Source organism: Staurois parvus, unplaced genomic scaffold, assembly GCF_062004578.1.
Source record: "Staurois parvus isolate SC_StPar_1 unplaced genomic scaffold, SC_StPar_1.0 ptg000018l, whole genome shotgun sequence".
Lineage (NCBI taxonomy): Eukaryota > Metazoa > Chordata > Amphibia > Anura > Ranidae > Staurois > Staurois parvus.
Genome location: NW_028317814.1, coordinates 1304160 through 1328233, shown reverse-complemented (window position 1 = coordinate 1328233; position 24074 = coordinate 1304160). Strand labels below are relative to the sequence as shown.

General features: G+C 43.8%; 1 protein-coding gene across 4 annotated transcripts in view; it reads right to left on the bottom strand.

Annotated features, from left to right (window-relative positions):
* Positions 1-8720: 8720 nt before the first annotated feature.
* Positions 8721-24074, bottom strand: part of LOC149473011 (cytochrome P450 2K1-like) — a 64458-nt gene continuing 49104 nt past the window's right edge. For all 4 annotated transcript variants that reach the window (XM_089681932.1, XM_089681940.1, XM_089681923.1 and 1 more), the window contains 2 exons: positions 15626-15767; positions 8721-9060 (listed from right to left, as the gene is read on the bottom strand). In XM_089681932.1, the coding sequence (XP_089538058.1) occupies positions 8873-9060; positions 15626-15767 (330 nt within the window). In that variant the 3' untranslated portion in view covers positions 8721-8872. The remainder of the gene's footprint in view (positions 9061-15625; positions 15768-24074) is intronic.

Here is a 24074-nt window from a genome sequence, read left to right as displayed (position 1 = left end):
GTTTATTTTTTTCGTTTGTATTGGTATGACACAAAAAAGTGCAGAAACAAAAAGCCAAATCTGACACTTTCCTCACAAAACCCCAAAAATGGATTGGAGAAAATAATTGGCACCTTCTCAAAATTGTAAGAAATAATTGCATTCCAAGTTTGTGATGCTCCTGTAATTTGTAATTAAACTCACCTTTATCAATTAATATAGACAATATAGAAATCACTCCGGCAACCAGTTAAAATGGTGAAAAAGTGACTCAAGCTTTCTGTTGTGTGTCTCTGTGTGACACATGGAGCAGAGATCTTAACGTTCCTGTGTCCACTGTGCGCAACATTGTCAAGAAGTTTACAGCTCATGGCACTGTAGCTAATCTCACTGGACATGGATGACATAGAGAAAAATTGATCAAAGATTGCAACAAAGGATTGTTTGATTGGTGGCTAAAGAAAGATCAACTTCCAGATAAATTCAAGCTGACCTTCAGGCACAGGGTACAATTGTGTCAGCTTGCATTAAATGTTGCCATCTGAATAAAAAGGGACGCTGTGAAGTTGACCTGGATAATGGTCAACTAACGTTTGACCGCTATTCTTCAAGACAGGATGGGATATTTTGAAAAAACCTGGGATCTTTGGATGCAATATATTTCAGCATCATCCTAGGATGGAGGATAGTCGATATGGGATGTCGATAAACATTAACCTTCTTGCTCCCCACACCCGACTGTTGACCGGACCCCTCTCCAACAAGCGTCCTTTGTTACTTCCTTTTTTTTCTTTTCTTTACTTCCTCTATCTCTATTCTTACTCTTCTCTTTCCATTTTAACTCACCTTCTCTTTCCCTTCCCTGGTCTTGAACTTTAATCTACAGGCTCCTAAGGGACCCCTTTGGTCACCATCAACAAATAATTATTTTGAAACATTGTACTTTGCGCATTGCCTGTTCCGGCCCAAAAGGGCTGCAGTTTGTATGGGGTGGAGGGGGGGATGGATGTATATCTTCTCTGTACCGGTTTGTAACTTCTTTCTTATGAAAAAACAAATAAACACTATTGAAAAGAGAAGGGATGCTGTGTCAGGAGACCCAGGAGGACCCCACTGCCGATACAGAAAAAAAGCCAGATTGGAGTTTGCCAAAAGTTACTTGAGGAAGCCAAAATCCTTTTGGGAGAATGCGTTGTGGACAGACGAATCAAAATTACAGCTTTTTGGTAAAGCCCATTATTCTACTGTTTTCAGAAAAAGCCTTTAACCATTTGCCTACCAGGCACTTATACCCCCTTCCTTACCAGGCCAATTTTCAGCTTTCAGCGCTGCCGCACTTTGATTGACAATTGCGCGGTCATGCAACATTGTACCCATATGAAATTTTGATCATTTTTTTCTCACAAATAGAGCTTCTTTTGGTGGTATTTAATCGCCACTGGGCGCTTTACTTTTTGCGCTATAAATAAAAAAATTGCAAAAAATTTGAAAAAAATAAAAAAAATTTCTTTGTTTCTATTATAAAATTTTTCAAACAGGTATTTTTTCTCCTTCACTGATGTGCGTTGATGAGGCAGCACTGATGGGCACTGATAGGCGGCACTGATGGGCACTGATAGGCACTGATAGGCAGCACTAAAGGGCACTGATAGGCAGTATTAATGAGGTGGCACAGATAGGCGGCACTGATAGACAGCACTAATTAGGGGTCACGGATAGGCGGCACTAATATGCAGCACTGATAGGCGGCACTGATAGGTGACACTGATGATGGGTACTGATAGACGGCACTGACTGGCATCACTGCTGGGCGCTGACTGGTGGCACTGACTGGCACAACCCCTGGGCACTGACTGGTGGCACTGACTGGCAGCACTGCTGGGCTGCACTGGTGGGTGGCACTAGTGGGCAGCACTGGTGGGTGGGCACAGGTGGGTGGCACTGGTGGGCACAGGTGGGTGGGCACAGGTGGGTGGCACTTCTGGGCACAGGTAGGTGGCACTTCTGGGCACAGGTGTGTGACACTACAGAGTGGCACAGGTGGGTGCACTGCTGGGCACAGGTGGGTGCACTGCTGGGCACAGGTGGGTGATCTGCTGGGCACAGGTGGGCGGAGCTAGTGGGCGTACTGCTGGGCACAGGTGGGCGGAACTTGCGGGTGGCACTGCTGGGCACCGATCATCAGGGCACTGATCATCAGTGTCCTGATGATCGGTGCCGATCCCCGCTGTGACAACTGCTGGTTCTCGGCAGTACTTTCCTCACGATCTGACAGCGTGAGGAAAGTGCAGCCGAGAACCGGCACTTGCATTTCCCTGTGATCAGCGTGTCATTGGACATCGCTGATCACGTGGTAAAAGGCCGCTGGGATCGGCCTTTTACCACATCACGTGATCAGCTGTGTCCGTAGGACACAGCGATCACGGAGATCGCCGGGTGCGCGCCCCCTGGGGCGCGCAGGAGAGCGCGTTCTGGGGGGACGTCATATGACGTCCACCCAGAACTGGCCGGCCGCAGTGAAGCCGTCATTCGGCTATCTGCGGTCGGCAACTAGTTAAAGAAAAGAATACAGTCCCTACAGTCAAACATGCTGGAGGTTCACTGGTGTTTTGGGGTTGCTTTGCTGCTTCAGGCACTGGATGTGTTGACCATATGCTTGGCATTATGAAATCTAAAGACTATCAAAGAATTCTGTGGTACAATGTAGGACCCAGTGTCAGAAAGGTCATGGGTCTTACAGCAGGACAATGACCCAAAGCACATGTCAAAATGCACCCAGAAATGGTTTCAGACAAAGCGATGGAGAATACTGAACTGGTCAGCAATGAGTCCAGATCTCAATCCCACAGAGCACCTGTGGAGAAATCTCAAAACAGCATTTGAAAAATGGAACCCTTCTAATTTGAGAGACCTGGAGCAGTTGGTGAAAGAAGAGTGGTCCAAGATTCCAGTAGAGAGGTGTAAGAAACTCATTGATGGTTACAGGAAGCGATTGATTTGAGAGATTTTTTTCAAGGGGTGTGCTACCAAATATTAAATTGAGGGTGCCAATAATTTTGTCCAGTCCATTTTTTGGGGGGGTTGAATGTGTCAGATTTGGCTTTTTGTTTCTCTACTTTTTTGTTTCATACCAATACAAACAAAAGAAATAAACATGAGAATGCCTCAACATTTGTAATTGCAACAGTTTCTGACAGAAATGCAGGGGTTCCAATATTTTTGGCCATGACTGTACCCCAGGAGGCATAGTCCTTCACTGAGAAAGGAAGAGGGAGGCAGGACAGTTGAGTACCTTAAATGCGTAGGTCCCGCAACCAGGTAAGCAGGAGTTTAAAAAAAAAGGGGGGGGGAGGGTGATCCCTTAATAGCAGCCACCTCCATTACCAAAGTGGCAGAAGCAGTAGTCTTGCTGAACCCATCTCGACCCTTTCCCAGGCTTTTCACAATTTCCTCACTCAGGACCTCATGTGGCAGAGTGACCTCTAGTACTTCATCGCAGACATCACCTGTACCTCTCCTGTCCTCAGTCAGGCTCCCAGACCACAAAAACTCAAGCACCAGGACTCAATGGACAAGCAGTCTTCTTCTCCATGCACATGTACAGGCCTCAGGCTTCGGGCCTAATCACTCAGCTGCTCCTCACATCACACACCCACCCCAGGCCAGAACCTGGGTGGAAGAGTGAGGTCTTTTGGCCCTCTCTAAATATGTATACTGCCCCCCTCCCTCCCCCCAGCATGCACCAGAGGTTATAACCTCCTACTGGTTGGCTAGGAGAAGTATGAATATTTATAAGTCAGTTTTACTATAACATCTCATACTAATACCATATGTACCAGTGACACCTACTGGCCCGGAGGGAGAAACCACATCTTCAGAGATTAGGGAAAAACCAAATAAACAAGTAGACTATAAGTCAGCTAGCTCGTCTACCACCCTGTAGAACTATATTTAACTAGTATCCCCTGTTTAGGACAGGATAGCTACATATGTCTTTAGTTATACTTAAAAGTTAAACTCTGGGGTAAGTGAAAAAAATTAGATAAGTGAAAGGGCAGGCTCATGTCGCATACACATTCGTCTCCATGGGTTCCATCCCTTAAAAACAGACAACAAAGAAGGAAAACCACCTCCTAAACGAAAGAGAAAAGGAGGGGAGAGGTAACAATGGGACTTTTATTACCACATAGAGACAACAAATCCACAGCCGTTTAAAAGGGCTCAACATACACCTTTGTTGTATCTCTTATATGAAATAAGACCTTAAAAGCAATTAGAGTAACACCATCAATATACAACAATATTGTTGAATATAGTTTGCATGACTTTACATATGTGAGATGGTCACAATCTTATAGAATACACGAAGCCAAGTATGGCTCAAAAGATTGACGTATTTCATGAATGTGCCCTTCTTGCATCTTGCATCCATACTACGAAATATCCATGAATGATGGTGTAGATGGTGTACTTATCCAGGGACCTGAGGAAAATGACCATATGGAGTACCAAAAACCAGGGAGTGAAAAGGTTCATATCCAACCACCATGATGTAAAAGTGAGGGGAGGAATGACACAAAAGTACAAGCTAGTGGAACAGGGACCGTACCAGCAAGACACTGATGTATACACAGTCCAAAAAAGCCCTCCACAATACATAGAGATTTGCTTCCCAGGCAAAAAAAAACTCTAGGACTGGCAGTTTCTGTTACAGATGGCCAGAAAGATAAGGACTCCAGTCAGGAAGTAAGATGGCGCCAAGGTGTTCCAAACACCCAGGTGCCATCTTGCTTCCAGCCAGTAAGTTATTTTTCATCTTCCTTTGAGGGCTGGTTCCCATGTGTGTTAATACCCTGTGTTTAAGCGACAGGTAAGTAATATTTTTAAAGCCTCATGACTGCCCTTTGATGCCTGCCATGAAGATTACAATGAGCACCACAAAGCGCAGTACACACAGATGCAGTAGTATTGTGTTGTGTTAAAAGTTAAGCAGCATGTCGCTTTCAGGGGGCATTAATGCTTATAAGTCGCCTATTTCAATGTTAACATGCCATAACCGCACCTTAACTTTTCCTATAATATTTATGTTGTGTTCAGAGTTGGTCTGAAAGAAGGAACGAAGCAGTTCTCTGTTATAGGCTATCTGGCATCAGGTGAACTTCCTGCCCACTCACCCCCTTTTTTCAGGGACTTTTATTGTAGTAATAGGGTCACAAATTGTTGTAGTCATAGCAGCAAGCCAGGTTGCAAGTTCCTTGAAAGTGGTCATATGGGTAGGAGCCCATTAAACTGGGTAGGGGTCCATCTTATATACAGTGCTCCTTCCTATATGTGGTAAAGTGCCAGTGAACTGTTTGCTCTATTCCTTGGCTTGAATCTGCAGTTAATTGTGCAATAGTTAGTATGGTGTAGCTGGAAATCTATCTCTATGGGTTGGTGTAGACTCAAGGATTTTATGGAAGACGTCTTCTAAGGACTTTAGCCCCTGTTCAAATTGTGTTTGACTTTTAACTTTCTTTTTGTGGGTTTTCTTTTTAAAACAGCTACAGCCTAGATAAAAAAAACCTGCCCCCTGCCACCAACTGCAGGGGGACCCATTCTCTCTTTGTAGAGGTCCATCATGCCCGGTACTAAATCAGACGTATAGTTTTGCAATTCACAAAGTTCATGATTCCTGTTGATTGGAGAATTCTTGGGTTCTTGACTGAGCGGGGGATGTGTGAGACCTCTAAAATGAGTTAACTGCTTTCCTTCAAAGACAAGGGTCCTAATCTGCAGAATGCAGGCAGGGCACAGGATTTTCTCCTGTGGCTGTGGTCAAAGAAGTGTGAAAATTTGTAATGTGCATACTTGTTTTGGGTTAGAGACTCAAAGTATTGAAGTGTAATGATCAGTTAGACAAGCAAGTAATTAGCATATTAAAGCTCAATCAGAGCCACGGCTAATTTTATAGGACATAACAGAGAAGGAGCAGAATCCCTGTTGGCCTTTTAGTGCTGTCTGAGCCCATCTGGAGAGCTTGAGGCCTTGTTCACATGGGCAAACTAAAGTGTACACATGTCTGAGGACTAAATATACAACAGTCAGCACAAAAAAGAGTTTGATAAGGGAGCGCGCTTCCGCCCTTAGAGGTCTAGCGCATGCTCCGAAACGCGTCGCTATGCATGCTGGTCCATGTACGTCATCCTGCTGACGTCGCGCCTCATTGTGCGTTCCAGACGCCATTTTTAGGAGACTCCACATGCCAGCCAGCTTCTCTCCTACATCCACGATCCCCTGAGTGCAGCCGCGGCTGTCAAAACAAGGACAGAGCCATTCTCCCATCTTCTTGAGCCTGCTTTACATGAGCCTGTTTTACACATAATACATGTGAGTTGTTCTACATTTGTTACCCATTAAAGTTACCTATACTGCACTTAGAGGCGCTTCTTATCTTCTTCATTTTACACCCGTTTGAGGGCCGTGTTTACCCGCACAGGGATGTACAGGTGTTTCGCGCATCCCCGTGCAGGCAGTCCCATTCATGTCAATTGGAACACAGCTGCTCTCAATTTGACATCCCCGTATGCAATGTATGTTTGTGGCCATGCACCTGCATGGATGTCAAATTGGGAGCAGCAGCTGTATCCCAATTGACAGGCATGCACATAACACCTGTGGATCACCATGCAGGTAAGCACGGTCCTTGCACAGGTGTATGCTGTAGTACCCGTGTGAACGTGGTCTTACCCTCACTTCCCTTTGCAAAAGGAAGTGATGTGAAAGAGGAGTGACAGACAGTACTAAAACCCAACAGGGGTTTAATGCAGCTCTGTATTCATTATTACATGAGCAAATGTATATTTAAATGCAAGCAGTGTAAGTTCCTAAATCTGATCTAGTATCAGCCCCTTGCGGTCTCTATACAGCAGGGCTCAAGTGAAAGTGGAAGAGGAGGAAGCAGCACAAGGAGCCAATTGTTTTTTGTGCTGACAAGAAGTATGCTGAAAGGAAGAGAAAGCAGTCTGACAGACAGATGAACTTGTTACTCTGCTGCTTCTCTTTTCACTGTCCAGTCATGAACTGGGGCAGGTCCAGTATTACCTGGATTCAAAGGAAGTGGGTTGAATGATGCTGGATGTCAGACTAAGGATATTTAGAGTGAGAAAAGATGTACAATAGGAGACAGCTCTGGATTGAAGATAAATATTGCAGCAAAAACTGTTCCTAATTTTAGCTTTAATTAGCTATTCATTTGTAGCACCAGCTGGACTCCTTTAAGACACCTAGCAGTGTAAACAAACTGCAGTTTTCTTCTCTCTTCTGGTGCGTGACAGTCCAGCAAAAGAGCGGGACTTTGAGGACTGGACCCACCCTTAGCAACAGGGCTAACAGAAGAGAGGCAGGCATTACTTGGCTTCAGCCTCAGCCTTGGATTTTTAGTAGCTGCTGCAACCACCAGGGGACTGAACCACCCCTAGCGGATCTTCATTGGCCCCTGGGCCAGAATGATCTTCCTTAGGCCTCTGGCCAGCCAAGAGCTAACCCCAAGGACAGAGATCAGAGTTCCAGGGACCTGCATGGAGAGTGGGCTTCTAAAGCCCTGAGCACCCTAGTGGAAAACAGAAGTGTCTGGATAGTGTAGTGAGCCCAGGGACAGGGCTGGAAGTGGGCAGTTGCCCTGAGGTTTACTGGAGCCTAGAAGTCTGTGTGTACAGAAGCTCAGGGTTGCTACTAGGACATTTGCCTTTGAGTCTGCTGTGTGCAGCTCCAGAAGCCTAGGACCAGATGTTGCCTAACTGCCTGGACTCCAGAGAGGGGACTTTGCTGCTGAGAACCACATGACTACTGCAACTGCATCTAGGGTGAATGTGCTTAAAGAAACCCAAAGCCACATGTTTTTGACTGCACAGTGAGTCCCAGTATCTTTCTGTTCGTGTCTGCAGCTGTTTCAGAGTGTGCCAGTATTCCAATCTTCTTGCTGTTCCAGTACCTTACTGTAAGAAAAATCACATGGAGCTGGAGAATGAGTTGCTGTGTCACAGGGACCCAGAGAGAAGATCATCATCCAACACAGGCTTTACAGGTATGCTCAAAGCCCAGTGGGCTACCTTTTGCCTGACTCTACTCAGGCACTGCACTTGGTTCAGGTCCACAGCCACTCTGAGTTGGAAAGGGAATCCAAGGACCGGATAGTGATGGAGATGACTTCACCATCGTTCCAGTTTAAAGAGAGACCTGTTGGCTACCATAGCTTGTAATTGTTGCTTGTGTTTTATGATTGTGAAGAGTTCTTCCAGAAAGAAGCAGTGTTACTTCTCTGTGCTGTGGATTAAACCACTCCAGTTCAGAAAGATAGTACTCCACTGCTAGCAAAGGCCCCAATGCCGGCAGGGCTGAGTTCATATTCTACTGGACAATAGTTTAGACAGGGCCTATAGCTCCTACAAAACCAATATTGTGCCTTATTTCAAACTGTGATGTCCTCACATTGCTGTCTTTCTATTGTTTATTGCTTAACCAGCCTTTTTCCTTTTAGGGCTTTTGTCTTTAATAAAGCCCAAAGAAATGTCTCCAACTGTGTCAATGGTCACTCAGGTCCAGGTACAGGACAGGTGTTCACAATCCAGTGCCTCCTCTAAGATAAGTGCTATATTATGGGACTGTTAGCCTGAAGGTAGTGGATACACCCTGTAGGCAAATACATCATATTCACTAGTAAGAGACACAGAAATCTTATGGATTACAGATTACCCTAGTACTGGTCTTTAACTACTGGTTTTATTCAGTGGCCTTGCAGATTTAAAGAACAGCATATCAAAAGTTTTCAAAATGACACAAAATGTAAAAAACAAATTAGCTAAAATGTATAGTTTATAAAGCAAGCATGTTGCTTCTTAGTTGCCCTTCTTCACTAATAATTCAGCTTTGCACATACTAAGTGTGGCAAAGGGACCAAAGTGAACCCAATGCCAGGCTTGAGATTTATATCTTCTCTGGAGACTCCTGGAGGTGGGTAGAAAGTGAAGGTTTGCAGAAGGCCAGTAAAAAACAGGAAAAGCTCCATTCTGGCTAAACTTTCTCCAACACAAGCTCTTCTTCCTATGAAAGATATAAGAAAGTCAACTGAGAAATGCATGATACAAACTGTACTCTGCAACCTGGATGTAAAAGAATTAGACCTAAATTAATGAATGGAGTAGAGTGGTAGAAGTGAGCCAGTAAATATTCTCCAACAACCAAACTGTGCTGCGGTCTCCTTCTACTAGATGCAGTCATGGCCAAAAATATTGGCACTCCTGCATTTCTGTCAGAAAATGCACCACTTCAACCAAAAAATTGATGCAATTACAAATGTTTAGGCATTCTCATGTTTATTTCTTTTGTTTGTATTGGTATGACACAAAAAATGGAGAAACAAAAAGTCAAATATGACACATTCCATGCAAAACTCTAAAAATAGACTGGACAAAATTATTGGCACCTCCTCAAAATTATAAGAAATAATTGCATTCCAAGATTGTGATGCTCCTGTAATTTGTAATAAAACTCACCTGTATCAATTAACAGGTGCTGACAATATAGAAATCACATCAGCAACCAGCTAAAATGGTGAAAAATTGACTCAGCCTTTCTGCTGTGTGTTTGTGTGCCACATGGAACATGGAGAACAAAAAGAACAGCAAAGAATTGTCTGAAGATTTGAGAACAAAAATTGTGGAAATGCATGGACAATCTCATTGTCCATCTTCAGAGATCTTAATGCTTCTGTGTCCACTGTGCGCCATATTGTCAAGAAGTTTACAGTCCATGACACTGTAGATAATCTCTCTGGACATGGACAACAGAGAAATTTGATCAAAGATTGCAACAATGGATTGTTCGAATGGGGGCTAAAGAACCTCGATCAACTTCCAGACAAGGCACAGGGTACAACTGTGTCAGCTCGCACTGTTCATCTCAATCTGAATGAAAAGGGAAGCTATGGTGGGAGACTCAGGAGGACCCCACTGCTAACACAGAAACATTAAGAAATCCAGATTGGAGTTACTTACTTGAGGAAACCAAAATCCTTTTGGGAGAATGTGCTGTGGACAGACGAAACAAAATAACAGCTTTTTGGTAAAGCCCATCATTCTACTGTTTTCAGAAAAAGCAATGAGGCTTTAAAGAAAAGAATACCTACAGTCAAACATGGTGGAGGTTTACTGATGTTTTGGGGTTTCTTTGCTGCTTCAAGCACTGGATGTCTTGACCGTGTGCATGGCATTATGAAATCTAAGCACTACCAAAGAATTCTGGGGTACAATATAACATTCAGTGTCAGAAAGTTGGGTCTCCATCAGAAGTCATTGGTCTTACAACAGACAATGACCCAAAGCACGTGTCAAAAAGCACTTAGAAATGGCTTAAGACAAAGAGCTGGAGAGTCCTGAACTGGCCAGCAATGAGTACAGACCTCAATCCAAAAGAGCACCTATGAAGAGATCTCAAAACAGCAGTTGGGAAAAGGAATCCTTCGAATCTGAGAGACCTGGAGCAGTTGGCGAAAGAAGAGTAGTATAAAATTCCAGTAGAGAGGTGTAAGAAACTCATTGATGGTTACAGGAAGCAATTAATTTCAGTTATTTTTACCAAGAGATGTGCTACCAAATATTAAATTGAGGGTGCCAATAATTTTGTCCTGTCCATTTTTGGAGTTTTGCATGGAATGTGTCAGATTTGGCTTTTTGTTTCTCCACTTTTTTGTGTCATACCAATACAAACAAAAGAAATAAACATGAGAATGCCTAAACATTGGTAATTGCAACAATTTTCTGGCCGAAGTTGTGCATTATCTGACAGAAATGCAGGGGTGCCAATATTTGTGGACATGACTGTAAGTATCAAGCATTGAAAACACCAAAAGACTGCACAGTATTTAATTTGTTTTTCTGATTTTCAGTCAGCTGAGGAGTGCATGATATAAGCTGCACTCTGCAGTCTGGAAGTAAAGTAAAATACAGTAATTAGACCTAAATGTATTGATGGTGTACAGTGGTAGAAGAGAGCCTGCTTCTACAATAAATATACTCCAAAAACCAAACTGTGATGTGGCCTCCTTCTGCTAAATACCTATCAAACATTCGGAAGAGCAAAATAATTTACAATATTTTATTTTTTTCTGAACAATTTGATAGCAATCCCTTTGACTTCCATGGCAAATGAAAAAAATCAAGGAAAACATGTATGTTAGACAAAAAAAGGAGCTTAAGGAAGAACAGTATTATAGTCAAGGGTTCTTGGGTAGAGCTGTTTCCTAGCCTTGAGAACTGGCTATGACTTACTGTCCTAACATTCAGCTAAGGAGAATCTATCCAGGAATCTCATACAATGTCTTCCATTTCCCTTAGGGGATCTAATCACTTTAAAACTACCCAAAGATGTTTTGTTGGATGCGAGTACAGTCTGACTACTAAAAGATTTATTTTACAAAAGATATTTCCGTAAATATTGTTTACTCTTTATTGTCTTCAGACCCAACCTATCTCATTGTTCTCAACTGTTCTTGTTGTAGATGAGTCCATGTAGGATCAGTCAACTGTTTTGTACCTAACTTGATTCATGTTCATCTGTGTAGCCGCTTTCTAAATTTAGAAAAACTAACATACAGTAGGTCTGTGTGTTTAGATGCTGTCACACTCCCTTGGCTTTTTCCTATCATGAAGTGCTGTTGGACACTTCCTCTGGAATCCTGTCAGGAAAGCTTGGGGAAAGCTATTTAAAGGATAAGTTCATCTTTTAGTCAAAAATAATAAATGCACATATTTTTGCAGGCAAAAAAATGTGCATTAATTATTTATGTCTGCAGGAGCCTGTAAAGCATTGCACCAGTGATCAGCAGATTGCTGGTGCCATGCAAGTCTCCTGCAGACCTGTCAGTATATCTGCTATGCAGATATATGGACAGGAAGAATATATGGGTGTAACATGTAACATGTTTCAAAAGGTGAACTAATCTTTTAAAAATGGTTGGACCTCTCTAAGTATCTGTTCCCAGGCCTCTATTTCTGTGAACTCTGCTTCATTGCTGATTCCTGTTAATGACCTCTGCCTGTTCCTCAATAGTCCTTGGTAACTAGCTTTGTGACCAAGGCTAATTTTGTACCACGCTTCATTTCTGCAAGCTGTCAGCTGTTGCCACTGGGTATAATTGAGGGTCACAACCTGGGAGCAGTCCAGAGCAAAGCTCATCATCTCCTGCAGAGTGCTTTGGTGAAACCTTGCACCATAGCTTTTTTTAGCGCTGACATTTGTCTGATGACACAAAGGAGTTGATTTACTAAAATTGGAGAGCAGGAGGGCGCATGCGCGGCCGGCTCTAGAGATGGACGCTCAGTGAGGTGAGCTCCGTCCATCCGCCAGATCGTTAGCAAATATAAACCACACAGGGAATATAAACCACACCATTAACCCCTCGGCACCCGAACGGGCTATGACCTGCCGCCGCAAAACTCCGGGGCATCCAGGGAAGATGACAAGCTTCTTCCCTGCACTCAGCCCCTGCAGCCAAGATGGCGCAGGCTGCACACAGAACGGCCTCTCAGCACGTGAAGGGGAGAACGCAGCACACCAGACAGAATACAATCCAGACGCCAGGCTGAAGGGACCATTATATCCAGGGGATCCAGGTGAGTCTTCTCCCCCCCGTCACCTACATCCAGTAGCCCTGCAAAATCCAGGCCCAGACTGGACACAGGATCACCCTCTGACACACAACCCTCTCTCTCAGCTACAATTCTGTCAGCTAATGCTCCATCTTTAATCGATTCCTATCCTGCTTCTGACCAACCTATCACAGAGATTTTCATGAAAAACATGCTTCTTTCTCTGTGACAAACACTACATAATGACCTGACAGCATTATTATCTCAAATACAGTTCAAAAACAAGAAAAACGTATCCGCCATATTGAGAACAAGCTAGCAGAAATGTGTACCGCACATAATGACCTCATAGATGCACACACAGACCATGAGGTAGACATCGAACAAATCAATCTCAAATTGGCAGATTTAGAAGATCGCTCCAGGCGAAACAACATCAAATTCCGTGGCATCCCAGAATATGTTGAACTTCCAAGTTCTTTTCAAGCATGAGCTCTCGAATGAGTTATTCTTACCCGTGCCTCCACATTACACAGTAGCAGACATTGCTACACATGTTGCTTGTTTTTTTTGCAAGTCTTTTTACCCCTGTTCATACCCCACTCTACCAGTCAACAGTCGCTAGAACCACCCCTCTCAACAACCCCCTCTACACAATTGAATGCTCCTACTACAACTATGACCAACCCAAGCTCACCAAGCTGCATACTTGGCAGTCCACCAACCCCATCATATGGAAATTCACTCCTCTCCACAATACCTGAAACACCATCGCTACAAGATCCAAACAATCTACAATCAACAAAATGATTACTATAACTTCACTAAATGTTCGAGGTCTCAACTCCCCTTTCAAGAGGTCATTGCTCTCGAGAGAAATCCGCTCCATACAACCTGACATCCAATTCCTGCAGGAGACCCACTTCGCCTCGCCCAAAATTCCTAAGCTCAACATTCTCCACCTCTCCACAATGTATATGGCAACAAACCCTAAAAAGAAAAATGGCGTCATTACAGCCATAAGAGACTCCCTGCAGTTCCAATTCATTTCAGAAACAGCAGACCCACAAGCCCACTACCACATATTGATCTGCAAAATCAATGATACTCCATACACATTGGTGAACATCTATGACCCTAATCTTCAATAAACTTAACTCCATCATTACTATACACAGAAAAGGCAGACTACTCATCGGCGGGGACTTTAACATTATCGGTAATCCTGTTCTGGACTCCTCATCCAACAAAAGATCTTCAAAACAGTCCTTCAACCAATTCCTCCATTCCAACGTTCTTTATGATATCTGGAGGTGCCAACACAGTACAGAAAAGGACTATACCTACTAATCTCCATCCCATTTATCCTATTCCAGAATCGATTTCTTCATCACCGATAAATGGACTCTACAACACGTCACCTCCTCCAAGATTGACACCATCACCTGGTCAGACCATGCTCCAATCACTATCTCTCTTGACGGCAAGCAACATTCGTCGATACCCCGAATATGGCGATTGAACGCAACCCTGTTGAAAAACCGAGACTACAAGCAACAAATACTAGATGCACACAAGACATTTTTTGAACTTAACGATACACCTGATATATCCATACCCATTCTATGGTCAACTTATAAAGCATACAGGAGAGGTATTTTGATACAACTAAACGTCCGTATCACCAAAAATAGAACCCAACAAATAGATGAACTTCTCGCCTCAATCAAAACAAATGAAGAAAAAAACTAAAAATCCCCAGACCCATCAAACTCTTCATCTCTTACAGTAGATAGAAACAAATTAAGATCCCTCCTACTTTACAAATATGATCTAAATCTCCAAAAAATGAAGGCAAAATTCTACTCACTAGGTAATAAAGCCAGCTCATTATTATCCAAAACAATAAAACAAAAACGGCTGAAATCCAAAATAGCTTCAATTAAACACCCATCCACGAATACCCAAAACCCACAAGATATAGCTAACACTTTTGCAAAATATTACCAAAACCTATACAACCTCAAGAAAGAAATGAGAAAAAAAGAAAAGGGCCAAATTGGGAAATATCAAGGCACGGAAATGTATTAAATTCATGGGTCCTATGTTTTAGCAAATTTGTTAGTATTGTTGTGTAGAATACAGGTGAGTCTGTCATTAATCATGATCCAATTCAATTTGTTCTTAACATATTCAAGCGGAATAATTGACCTCTTCCAATATTTAACAATAGTGATTCTTGCTGCTAACAGCATATAAGTAAGAAATAAAAGGGCTTTTTTTGGTACTGTAATTGGACATTTATAGAAGAGGACCATCTCCGGGGCTTGACGAATATTCACCCCCGTCACCGTGTAGAGTTAAATATGCGGATCCAAAATTTAGTTACTATTGGACATCGCCACTAGATGTGGAACATAGAACCGCTATTGGCTTCTTTATAGAAAAAACATATTCTTTAGCCAGGAAAAAACAGCCCAATTGAATTTTTTTTTGTACTAAAAACAGACTGCAGAAAGTGCACAGCACTCAATTTTTTTCTCATTTGACCTTAGCTGTTTGGACAGACTTGCCTGTAAGCACCTTAACATCACTAAAAACCTCACAGTGCAGAGGCCTTTGATAGCACAGATATACTCCTGTCAAAATATATTCAAAGCACTCAAAGGATGATTGTAGTTTAAGGACCAATTAAAGTCCAGCATGTGCTGCAAATATTAATGGTTGCCTCTTACTCAAAACGTGTGCTTTGCTCTTCCTCACTTCAACCTGGTGCAGTGTTAACATCCTTAAACACTATATGTAGCCAGAAAAGCATCCATGAACACAAATGGGAAGGGGGTATATTCCATAATGGCTTGTAGTGGGGAGGTTCACCCCAACCTCTATTTGGAGTTTCCAACTCCAAAAATTAGCTGTTATTGGCTGCAGAGAGAGCTTAAAGAACGAGAGTCTCCAAGTCTAGTAGCAGAGAATTATTTGATTATAATGTTAAATATGAAGTATCAATAGTGACCTACCTGCAGAGAAGGGCATAAATGCATTTTGTTTTACAAACTTCCCATTAGCATCCAAAAAGTGATTTGGGTTAAATTCATAAGGAGTCTTCCACTGAGTCTTGTCATACAAAACAGATGTAAGGAAAGGGATGACCTCTGTACCCTACAAGGAAAGGTACAATGAGCAATGCGTGATATTAAAACACAGACGGACTCTGTGACTAAGAAGCTAGTTTTGGAGTATTTTACCTCTAGTTACATAATTACCAAGCTAGAGCCGAAACAGCCTATACGCTGTACAGACTGAAGACACAGAGCAGTTTTATAATAGTAAATCATTGGGAAATAACAAAAACAAGTTTAGTCTATATATGATGGCAGCATCATTCATATGTGGCTAGGGCAAGGGAAGCCCTGATCCACAATTTTTTTTTCTTCTTTTTAATGAATTTTCTATTTTGATTTTAAAGCAAAAAGACTGCAAAGCATAAGTCAAGAACAGATTTTGTGCAATTAATGAAACTGCTACACCACTTTTCTGGTGTTTATTGCTCTTGTTACCATGTTGCGCCCAATTCAGAAAACATCCATAACAGTTTTGGTTTTGACAGTGGCTTGTGCACCAAATTGATGTAGTTCTAATTTGCTACACTTCCGCATTGTGGAGCAACACCTGCACCACATTCAAAATTAATTACCGGCAGTTTGTATCTTGTGAAATTGGCGTACAGAGACAGATATTGTGAAAGTGTCTTGTGTGTGTGAAAGGGGTACCAGGATTGTGCAGCTGTTGGCACCAAACTGACCAAGTCCCCACCCAGATTCTTGTAGGACAGCTACCCACCTTCTGTTGATGTAACCCTTTATACTGTCACTCTCCTGCTCATGGGCCCACTCTCAATGTCCCCTGCCTGAGGTCTTCATAAAATCCACTTTCTGCACTTTACTGTAACTTCACAAGGATTTCTGTAACATCTAACATCACATTTCACATACTATCAGAATTCTTTGGTGCGGAATGCTATGCACTAGAGTAGACAGTCTGTAGCTGTCATTTCTGCGCAAAATGCAAGCACACACATTGTAAGCCATCTTTCCTTTACACCTTCTCCTTGGGAGCACCAAGGAGTCGGGACCACTTCCCCTATGTATGTTAAATCCCCGGTATTCAGCTTCCTTTGCCAAGCAGAATCAAGATGCCCTCATTAGTATATCAGTCTCTCCCAATCAGAGCTGCTGTTAGAAACCACGGGGCCCCATACAGCCAACCTAACAGGCCCCCCCTACCCCAAAAAAACACATTTTACATTGCTTCAGTTATAAATTATCACAGAGAGTAATCAGTACTGATCACTCATTGTGCTCATTCAGGAAAGGAAGAGACTGGTAACATATTTATTGGACCCTTTCCGCACTCTCAATCCTGAAGGATCCTATTGTGTGCTTGCAGCTGGCAGTGGGAAGGAGAGGATGGAACCTGGCAGCACTGCAGACGTGGGGCACACATAGGGGCTTGGGCAGAAGAGGGAAAAGTATGAGGCACAGGGGGGGTGATGGGTGCGGCAGGGGGGCAATTAATGGAACCGATCCCCTGTATGGCTTTCTCTGCAGCAGCTAAATGTGGGAGGGAGAGAAGAAGAAGCCAGTTTTCAGCTGCTGCAGAGAGAGGGTATACAGGGGATCAGTTCCAGTAATTGCCTCCCCCCCGCATGCCAATCACCCTTCCTAGCCACATTCCAATTCATGCAGCTGCTTGGGCCGCCCTGCTGGCCTGGGCCCTTTACAACAGGACTGGTGGTACCCCCTTATTCACAGCGCTGCTCCCAATGTCCCTTCCGTAGTTATGCCCAGTTGGGCACGCTACCAGATTACCCACTCATTCCCAGGGTAACTATAGCTATTCCTACTGAGTTCTGTACCACCTCGCCTGGGATTTCAGCCCTACAAAGGGCCCTTTAGAATAGTAACTACATACTGACAGTTCAGAGGTGTTTGACTTCCACACCCCATCAAAGAGATTAGGCCCCTCCTAACTAGCATTTATATGGACAATAACTACACCCATGACATCACTAAGGAGGATTTTTTTTAAAAGGGAATTTGGCGCTCAATTACAACTTTTCCATACCATACTAGAAACAGAGTCATCTAGTTGCAGACAGGCTAACTGCACCTGCAACCCCCCCCCCCCCCCCCCTTTTTATGTATGTCAGATTGCTGTGCCATATAGAAACCCACACACAGGAAGATGGCTTGAAAAACTTATATAACAAAACATAACAAACAATAACAGCATGAGGTATAAAATATTGGCACCCCTGCATTTCTGTCAGATAATGCACAACTTCACCCACTGGTATGACACAAAAAAGTGGAGAAACAAAAAGCCAAATCTGACACATTCCATGTATACCCCAAAAATGCACAGGCCATAATTATTGGCACCCTCAATTTCATATTTCGTAGCACACCGCTTGGAAAAAATAACTGTAATTAATTGCTTCCTCTAACCATCAAAACGATTCTTACACCTCTCTACTGGAATTTTGGGCCACTCTTCTTTTGCCAACTGCTCCAGGTCCCTCAGATTGGAAGGGTTTCTTTTCCCAACTGCTGTTTTGAGATCTCTCCACAGGTGCTCTATGGGACTGAGATCTGGACTCATTGCTGGCCATTTCAGCACTCTCCAACACTTTGTCTGAAACCATTTCTGGGTGCTTTGGGTCATTGTCCTGCTGTAAGACCCATGACCTCTGTTGGAGACCCAACTTTCTGACAGTGGGCCCTACACTGCACGCCAGAATTATTTGGTAGTCTTTAGATTTCATAATGCCATGCACACAGTCAAGACATCCAGTGCCTGAAGCAGCAAGCAACCCCAAAACATCAGTGAACCTGCACCATATTTGGCTGCAGGGACTGTATTCTTTTCTTTAAAGGCCTTTGATTGCTTTTTCTGAAAACAGTAGAATGATGGGCTTTACCAGAAAGCTGTAATTTTGTTTCGTCCATCCACAGCACATTCTCCCAAAAGGACTTTGGCTTCCTCAGGTAAGTTTTAGCAAATTCCAACCTGGCTTTTTTTTATGTTTTTTATGTTTCTGTGTCAGCAGTGGGGTCCTCCTGAGTCTCCTTCCATAGCATCCCTTTTCATTCGGATGGCGATGTATAGTGCGAGCTGACACATTTATACCCTGTACCTTGTCTGGAAGTTGATTAGCCACCATTCAAACAGTCCTTTGTTGCAATCTTTGATCAATTTTTCTCTATGTTGTCCACGTCCAGAGTGGTTATCTACAGTGCCATGGGCTGTAAAGTTCTTGACAATGTTGCACACAGTGGACACAGGAACATTAAGATCTCTGGAGATGGACTTGTAACCTTGAGATTGTCCAGGCTTTTCCACACTTTTGTTCTCAAATCCTCATACCATTCTTTATTACTCTTTCTGTTCTCCATGCTCCATGTGGCACACAGAGACACACAACAGAAAGGTTGAGTACATTTTTCACCATTTTAACTGGTTGCCAGTGTGATTTCTATATTGTCAGCACCTGTTATTTGACACAGGTTTGTTTAACTACAAATTACAGGAGCATCACAAACTTGGAATGCAATTTTTTCTTACAATTTTGAGAAGGTGCCATTAAGTCTGTCCAGGGTTTTGCGTGGAATGTGTCAGATTTGGTTTTTTGTTTCTCCGCTTTTTTGTGTCATGCCAATACAAACAAAAGAAATAAACACAAGAATGTCTAAATATTTGTAATTGTAACATTTTTCAGGGCAAAGTGGTGCATTATCTGACAGAAATGCAGGGGTGCCAATATTTTTGGCCATGACTGTAACAGTCCAAATACTTGATATGTAAACTTGTACAGTGTTATACAACAAAACGTATGCTTGAAAGTCTAAATGCCCAGCACCACACATAGAGTAGATTTACTTACAAAACTTGTTAACAAAACATTTTAACAAAGCAAACATTCTCAATCATACCATAACAATAAATATCAGGTACATACACAGTATTCATATTTATACAGCAGTACAGCACGATAAATGGCAACAGCAAAAGGAAGATAGAGGTTTCACATATAGTAGTTGGGATCACTGTACTCCATTCACTCCTCCATACCTAGGACCCATTTAACAACATGGATTTCCCCACTGTTGGGGCAGGACACCACCACCTTGTCAATGTGGATATGCTGCCCATTGTTCCACTCCTGATAAATGCAGTGAAACTCATCAGTTGCTGAAGTTCTCTCGACGAGCACCCTATGCTGCTTGGGAACCCAGAGGTGATCCCACATTGCCACCTCATACCAGTAATTTCATTGTGATTAAAGAAAACAGAAAAGGGCATCCAGGACATAAGGGAACTCCAGCCCAAAGAGTTTACAGACTTGTCTGATCATGTATCGTTGCAGGCGTGACGGCTGCATCAGCACCTGTTCAATCTATGCACTGGGGAAAGATAGCAGATCTACGAAATCTGAACAGCCTCCTGGTTGCTGCCAGACTCATCTCCCTCATCTCCTTTCTCCGCTTTGAAAAATAGAGGATAACAGCTCTTCCAAGTATTGGACACCTCCTCTCCTTGGGAGCACCACAGAGTTGGGACCACTTCCTCCATGTATACTAAGCTCGCAGCATTCAGCTACCCTCACCAAGTAGGCTGAAGGTGTCCTCAATGGTGTGCCAGTCTCTCCCAATGTCTCTTCCATAGCTCTGCCTAGCCAGGCGTGCTCCCGGATGGCACACTTGTTCCCAGGCCTCACCCTTACTTACATCAGAGAACTCCGGTCTGGCATCCAAGGCCTTATGCACCCCACTACAGGACCTGTAGAAGAAGGTCAAGGGAGACAGGGTGACTACAGCTGTTCTTTACCACCTTGCCTGGGACTTCAGCCCCACCAAGGGCCCTTTAGGATAGCAGCCAACTACATCCTGACAACCTCAGGGTGTTTGGCTCCCATGCCCCATCAGACAGAGTGGAACCCTCCTAACTGGCATTTATATGGACACTGATGATATCACTAAAGAGGAATTTTTCTAAAAGGGAACCTAATGCCCAATTACAATTTCCGTTTTCCATATCATATTGGGAACAGAGCCATCTAGTGGCAGACAGGCTAACTACACCTGCCAACATGCATTCTAAAAGTGGTGCAACATGCACCAAATTCAAGTATAAATTATAGAAAGGTACATGAATTTGGTGCACACTGCACCAGTTAAAAACACATGTGGAGCACTATCTCAAAATCGGTCTGCTGTCTTTATGAATTCCAGGGATCGTGTTATCTCAGCCTCTCTACTCGGGACGCACCTGACCGGTTTACAATGTATAAGCTTGCCAATAAATGGCAACAGTCTGGGCCACAATTCTCGTGAAGTATTTAATGTTTGTATTAAGGAGAGAAATTGCACAATAGCTGGAGCATTGTGTGGTATATTTATCTTTTTTTGGGTGTAACTGTGATCGTGGCACTAAGCATGTCATGGGAAAAGGTGTGGCTGTCCAGAATGGAGTTAAACGCAAATATAAAGGGTCGAGCAAGTATATGAGAAAATAATCTGTAGTACCCTTCCGTGAACTCATCAGGGCCAGGTGCTTTGTGTGGATTAGACTCCTTAAGTGCCAGGTCAAAATCATCAAGTGAGATAGGTACCTCTAAGACTTGGGACAGCTCCAACAAAAGACTGGGTAGGCCAGAATCTGCAAAGTATTGATTTATTTGTTCTGCAGATAAAGCTTTCTTAGTCTCTAACACCGCTGGGCACCTAGATCACATGTCCTGCATCTTCTGCGGGCACTCCTGACATTGCAATCCCCCTCCTCTGCAGCAGCCAGCATCTCTTCCCACTGGCTGTCAGAAACTCACTTCAGAGCCGGGTAAAGCTTCCCCTAGCCTCCTCCTAAGTTCTGACATGTCACGTAACTGACAAGCAGGGGCAGACTAACCATTTGGAAACTGCCCGAGGGCCCGGGGTCAGTAGGGGGCCCCTTGAGATGCCCCTGGTACCTTTTTCATAGGCTTTTTTGAGTTTGGGCAAGGACACAGGGGCCCCATGATCCCCTATTGCCCGGGGGCCCCATGAGTTGTCAGTCCGCCCCTGCTCACAAGAGGTGGTCTGTAAGTTCAGGGGAGGAGGAGGAATTTTACTGGGGAACAGAATGACCTGAGGGGAGTAAGGATTGGTGTAGGATTTGTGTTCGGGGGGTTTGCTGGGGGATTGATGCTAAGAGGAGGACTTAAAGGGAGGATTTGTGCGGGGGGAGGTGGAATGAGTTAAATAAAAAGGCTGCTCCTAGAGGAGTTTAGCGTTTTGCCTGTAGAAGCTACTAATGTTATTCTATGAGTCCATGCACATTAGGTCAGTTAAAGGCATAATTTAAGCTCAGCGTTTAGAGGATTTGTATTAGGAGTTGCAATTTGAGGGTAGGAGATTTCTGCTAGTGGCTGGAATGTGAGGGGAGAGGAGCATATGTTTTAGGAAGTTACAAAACCCAGATCCCTACACTTTCTTTATGTTGTACTCCTGACCCTACACAGTACATACACCAGACCCAAGTATATTGTGCATTGTAGACTCCAATTCGGCCACACCCACTGTTTGCATTACTGCTATCCTGGAGGTGCCCACAGGTCCTCATGACTCTTACAATCATAGCAACATCCCCACTGTTCATTCTGAGGAATTAGTAGGAATAAAAATGTAAAAATAAAGGCTCAGTATGACTACCCACCTCTTAGCTTAGTTTGAGGTTCATCGGGTCTCATTCTCGTCACACTGGACATTTATAAAGCAGTGATTTGGAACTCAAAATCAATTGGAGCACTTACAGGATAAGTTTGCCTTTTCCAGTAAATAACCTATGCATTCAAGGGGCACCAGTAGATATTATAAACTGTGCAGCTTTGTAAATGTTGATTAATTTTGTTGTAATACTTGTAGCCCCTTTGGGCCTTCTCGAAGCATGGACAAAACAGCTCCCAGAAGAAATGCCTTTATGCTAGGTCATGAAAAACATTGGTTTTCACTCCTGTAATGCTGGGAGTGGGTGCCCAATACTTTTCAGGTGCTAGCAGGTCCTAGCAACAAGGCAAGGTGTAGAGAAGTCTTTTGTACAGGCTTCTAGGGGGGCCCAAATGGCCTGCAGATATGACAATGAAATTAACTAACATTGTCCAGAGCTGCAGGGGCCCCTTGAATGCATTGGCCGTTTTCTAAAAAAAACTTAGCCTTTAACAGCTTCATGTCCACCCATAGTCCATAGACAGTGGACAGGAAGCTGTGCCAATGTGGTCTAACTTACTTGTACATCAGCCCGTATCAGCAGCTCCTGAGCGACTCACAGTGTGCACCCAGGAGCCCAGTGATCACATTACTGCTGTGTCTGGGCAATCACATGGTGTTTTAACATGTGCTTTCTGTGTCCAATCACAGCAATCACATAGTAAACACTAGAAAATTAAAGTAAAGATTGGTTCACTCTGCTGTCTCTGTGACAGCAGAGAGAACCGATGCAGCAGCCTGTGAGTGTATAGCATGTTAGGCTGCATGTACAATCACAGACTGCTGTGCCAGCCACCCCTGTGTCCCTGATCACTGCCCATTTCAGTCCTAATAAATAATGCAGCCAGCCCCTGTCCCAGCACTCACAATAACACCACCATACCAATGTCCTTATCACCGCCATACTAGCGTCCTGATCACCACCATACCCCATACCAGTGCCCTGATCACCTCCATATGCCCTACCAGCATCCTGATCAACCCCATACCAGCATCCTGGTCACCGCCATATGCCATACCAGTATCCTGACCACTGTCATGCCCCATATCAATGTCTTGATCACCCCCATACCAGTGTTCTGATCACCGCCATACCCCATATCAATGTCCTGATCATCGCCATACCTCATACCAGTGTCCTGATCATTCCATATGCTATACCAGCATCCTAATCACCGCCATATCAGCGACTTGATCACCGCCATTTCTCATGCTAACGACCTGATCACCGTCATACCCCATACCAGCATCCTGATCATCGCCATACGCCATACCAAATGTCAGGGCAGGGGCCGAGGAACGGACAGGCAGGCCTAACAGTGTAACGCACTGGCTGACGACAACCACCACCCACAGACCGAAGTCCCTCAGGGCGCGGAGTCTAAGTCCCAGGCTGCCCTTCACCAGGGCCCCTGATGGTGGGGATGGACTTGACGCAGCCAGGAACCAGGTCGCGGCCCCCAAGACACCCCGGCTGCGGTAATGGCCGCCGCCAATGGCGTGTAGCTGGTGGAAGAGACAAAAGAGTAGTCAGACAGGCCGGGTCAACAACAACAGGACAAAACAGTACAGGACAGCAGACGAGAATCACAGGTCACGAGCCGGGTTCAGCAACAGAGGGTCAGATCAAAGGAGAATACAAAGAATAGTCGAGTAACAAGCCGAA